This window comes from Palaemon carinicauda, chromosome 45, assembly GCF_036898095.1.
Source record: "Palaemon carinicauda isolate YSFRI2023 chromosome 45, ASM3689809v2, whole genome shotgun sequence".
Taxonomy (NCBI): domain Eukaryota; kingdom Metazoa; phylum Arthropoda; class Malacostraca; order Decapoda; family Palaemonidae; genus Palaemon; species Palaemon carinicauda.
Genome location: NC_090769.1, coordinates 7,720,070 through 7,725,069, shown reverse-complemented (window position 1 = coordinate 7,725,069; position 5,000 = coordinate 7,720,070). Strand labels below are relative to the sequence as shown.

Below are 5,000 nucleotides of genomic sequence, written 5' to 3'. Positions count from 1 at the left end.
TTTTTTTTTTTTTTGCTTTTTAATTATCATAATCATGATTGGAATAAAAAGCATAAAGCCTTGTTGACATATAGGTCAGGGTACTTACCTGGACATGACCTTTCAATGCGGGGCATCAAATTATTCCAATTACCCTTTTGGAAATGGTAACTGATTATATACCTATTAATTCCAGGCTCATTCCATGAAACAATACAGAGACAAATTTGTCATTTCAGAACGTGTACGTCACGTCCGGTGTCCCATCCCAAGGTCATTCCAAAATGAGATGCAAATTTCTAGTTCCTGTTCTGTGAACCAATCCTTCCATTCAGAAATAGCCACAGTGTGTTGACTGAAGCCTAGACCAGTGGTCACAGCCATCCTTCTTCTTCTCCTGGGATAAATACTTCCTTCTTCGGATTACTTCAAGTTGACTTCATTCACAAGTTTTTTTTACGCTAAGTGCGACTATAATCAAGAAAACTGATTCTGGGAGTTCAGATTTGTGGGGCAACATGGTCCCTTAATGTCAAGTGATGGGAAAGATGGGATTCTCAAGTGATTCTGGTGTGAAGATATAACTGTTTCATGATGATTCGCCTGCCGTAACTTCCCATGATGATGCCGTAAGTATATCTACTTTCTTATTAATGTTCAATTTTTGTTAGATGTTCATACAAGATTTGTTCACTTCTGAGGTCTTACACCAGACGACCAATGTCCATAACAAGTTTCTGAGCATAGCTTGCTGTTGTTTACTGCCAATACCCAATGTTCTCTCTTGTATTTTCTTAATCATGTTTAATGATATGAAAAGGATTACATTGTTTATACTAAATGGTTCATAATAAGAAGATTAGGGGATTACAAATAATGAAAATTAAAATGTTAGATATTTTGGATATCAAAATTGACGCTATTGCATTGCATTGTTCGAAGACTTCGTCTTGCTGTATTGCAAGATTTGCAACTGTCCTCCTCCTTCGGTTTTCCTCTTATACTATATCCTTCTTGGTAATCTCTCTCTCTCTCTCTCTCTCCTCTCTCTCTCTCTCTCTCTCTCTCTCTCTCTCTCTCTCTCTCTCTCTGCCTGGATTGGCCAAGTGCTTTTAGGAATCCCTGTTACACAACTTCATACTTATAGATTCACATGTCCTTTCCTTAGTATTGTGAGAAACCAATCAAACAATTCTCTCTCTCTCTCTCTCTCTCTCTCTCTCTCTCTCTCTCTCTCTCTCTCTCTCTCTCTCTCTCTCTCTCTCTCTCTCTCTCTCAGGTCTCGTGCATCACGAGAGTGTTTTCAATTAATTTTTTAATTACTTTAACCTTATTATTTGAAGATATTACTAAAATAAGAGAAATAATTAATTATGAAAATTACACTGGAAAGATCAAATTAAACAGATTCGTAGAATATCCAGCCATTCAAAGAACCTTGAAGGTCTCGACATATAAACCTATTCACTGAAACGAGGTTGCAGGAATTAGCATATTAATGCCTGGGTGTAACAAAATTAGTGGGTCACGATGAATTAGACGAAATAATTAGGTCAGAGGAGATTTTATCTCTTCATTCAATATGCTATACAGTAGGTAGTAGGTTGGCCAGGGCACCAGCCACACGTTGAGATACTATCGCTAGGGAGTTATAAGGTCCTTTGACTGGCCAGACAGTATTACATTAGATCCTCCTCTCTGATTACGGTTTACTCTCCATTTGCCTACTCATATACCGAATAGTCTGGCCTGTTCTTTACAGATTCTCCTCTGTCCTCTTACACCTGACAACACTGAGATTACCAAACAATTCTTCTTCTCCCAAGGGGTTAACTACTGCAATGTAATTGTAAAGTGGCTACTTTCCTCTTGGTAGGGGTAGAAGAGACTCTTTAGCTATAGTAAGCAGCTCTTCTAGGAGAAGGACACTCCAAAACACAGCCATTGTTCTCTAGTCCTGGGTAGTGCCATACCCTCTGTACCATGGTCTTTCACTGTCTTGGGTTAGAGTTCTCTTGCTTAAGGGTACACTACTTGGGCACACTATTCTATCTAATTTCTTTTCTTCTTGTTTTGTTAAAGTTTTTACAGTTTATATAGGAAATATCTATATTAATTTTGTTACTGTTCTTAGAATATTTTGTATCAATTGTTAATTACTTTTATTGTAGTTTCCTTATTTCCTTTCCTCACAAGGCTATTTTCCCTTTTGGACCTCTGGGCTTATAGCATTCTGGTTTTCCAACTTGAGATGTAGCTTAGCAAGTAATAATAATAATAATAATAATAATAATAATAATAATAATAAAATATATTTTATCCCGTACCTTAATTATTTACAAAAACAAACTAGTTTTTTCCTGAGCATGACTATGGATGATAGGTGGCATATAAATGTAAAGCAAAACTACCATGACCAGAAGACAAATCCATTTATAGACATATACATCAATGTTTCATTCTTCGCAAAATATAAATAAAATTCTAAATTTTCCATGCCTATAATATGAACTGTTAAAATACTTAATACCTATCATTGTTATACATTTGCCTCACGAAATAAACAATTGTAATAATGATAATAATGATAATAATAGTTGGAAAAGCAGGATGCTATAAGCCCAAGGGCTCCAACAGTGAAGAATAGCTTACACTGTAGGCTATATAGCTTCTTGGGTATTTAGAACAATATTGCCAATACTTCTTTCAAAGTATCTATCTTTCACTCTATATTTCTCATTTTCATCCTCCTTCCTAATATTTACATTCCTCATTCTTCCTGCATGACCAAACTAGGGATAGAACCAAGTCAAAAACACTTGATCCTTCTTTCCCTAATGACATTTCTCATTAAATGAATTCTTCATGCACCGCGTAGACACGAACTTTATTTACATAAACAACTTTGAGCTGTTTTCTTTTATTTACATTCAAATTCAAACTTCACTTGATAAAGAGATTTTATTTCAACACTCTCCTAATACATCATAACATTAGCTTCCTTACATATCTTATTTCTTTTCAAAATCTTTTGCACACAGTAGGCTACCTTTCTTGCTTCACCTTTAGGGTTGTGGTGGCCTATAGATAATGTCACTACCTGGCGATCTGCCGGCCTGGGGTTCGAGTCCTGCTCAAGCTCGATAGTTTCTTGCAGTGTCTGCAACCTCACCATCCTTGTGAGCTAAGGATATGGGTTTGAGAGTATATAGATCAACCTTCTGAGTCATCAGCAGCCATTGCCTGGCCCTCAGTGATCCTAGATTGGGTGGAGAGGGGGCTTGGACGCTGATCATATGTGTATATGGTCAGTCTCTAAGGCATTATCCTACTAGCTAGGGCATTTTCAGTGTCCTTTACCTCTGCCCTTCATGAGCGGCCTTTAAACCTATTATGCAACTTACACCTGCAAGAATTTGCTTCTTAATTGTGTTAAAATCTGTACTACCTTTAATAGCGCCATCTTCTTGACATACATTCTCAGTTAAAATGCTAAATATTCCCATTAATTCTCAGTGCTGTCATTCAAATCAAAATTATGTCTCCTTCACGCTCTTGACCTATACACGAAGTAACAATTACACATGATCACAGGGTAATGTATTCACAACGGCGCATTACATATAATGTTACGAGACCAAGATGGATGATAACATATTTTCCAAGTATGCATTTGAACATCATGAGCTTGAGTTTATATAAAAATCATGCATTTACTTTAGCGATCGAATACTTACAAATGCATATTCGTGTGATAAAACGGTAGTCCTATACATGACAGTTGATAAGCAACGAACTCTATATCTAAGCTTAGTGTTGTTCGGACTTACCACGCTATTTTCACTGCTAAATCCCCACATATCAGGAGTGAGCGTAGATGTGTTTAAGAATAAGCTCGATAAATACCTAAGATGCATCCCAGACCATCCAAGACTGGAAGATGCAAAATACACCGGAAGATGCATTAGCAACTCTCTGGTGGATATACGAGGTGCCTCACACTGAGGGACCTGGGGGAACCCAAACAAAAAATAAGGCAAAAATAAGGGAAGGACTTGTACACAGGGGAAGACAGGATTATTAGACGTTGGAAATACACCTTGGAATAAGGTACCCTAGCCCACACTTCAGGGCGATACCAAATACCTCGTGAGTCGGATCTTTCTTTGAATATATTTTGTCGTCTCAGCCCTCTCTCTCGCTTAATACCGTTATCGTTTACGATATGGATATTAATAATAACAACAATACTAACGATACCTGTGAGCGTGAAATGGCATAAAGCACTTTGATAATATTTCGTTATTTTATCCACTTTTAAAAGTTTCTTTAGCATTTTTTTTACAGAAAGAACGAGTATGTAATATTATTTGTAGCTTTACTTTGAACCTCAGAATATATAGAATATGAAAATTTAATTATACAAATTTTTGGAAAAACATTTTCATTATCAATATTAGTATCATTATTAATAGTAGTGGTAGTAGTAGTAATATTAGTTCTGCTGCTGTCAATCAAAACTTCCAATCCATTAATCATAACCTTAAATTTCAAGTGATTCATGTTTAGAGTAATAAACCCTTAGCATCTCATGAAACAAAGAATACCAAAAAATAACAATGAATAAAAGCTAATCATATTCAGTGAAAAATAATGAATAAAATTCTAATCTCTTCCCCTGGCAGGTCTTTACGGTGGCTTCTGCTGCCCCTTCTCGGATACACGCTGCTGGTTACGCCCTTCTGGGGGTTTATCTTCAGCACCTCGCCCACGACGGAGCCCTCCGAGGTGACGACACACTTCGACTACAAAAATAATGCTAACACGTACCGTCAGGCTTTTAGTGGGGATGGTAAAGGTTCGGTCGCTCATGAACGAGTCAAGGTGAGTGTATGCACACACACTTACACACACACACACTTACACACACACGAATGTATATATATATATATATATATATATATATATATATATATATATATATATATCTATCTATATATTTATCAAAGCTATACGTGTAT

General features: G+C 36.5%; 1 protein-coding gene across 1 annotated transcript in view; it reads left to right on the top strand.

Annotated features, from left to right (window-relative positions):
* Positions 1-325: 325 nt before the first annotated feature.
* Positions 326-5,000, top strand: part of LOC137634663 (dentin sialophosphoprotein-like) — a 12,032-nt gene continuing 7,357 nt past the window's right edge. The window contains exons 1-2 of the mRNA XM_068367141.1: positions 326-608; positions 4,665-4,863. Coding sequence (XP_068223242.1) covers positions 598-608; positions 4,665-4,863 — 210 coding nt within the window. The 5' untranslated portion in view covers positions 326-597. The remainder of the gene's footprint in view (positions 609-4,664; positions 4,864-5,000) is intronic.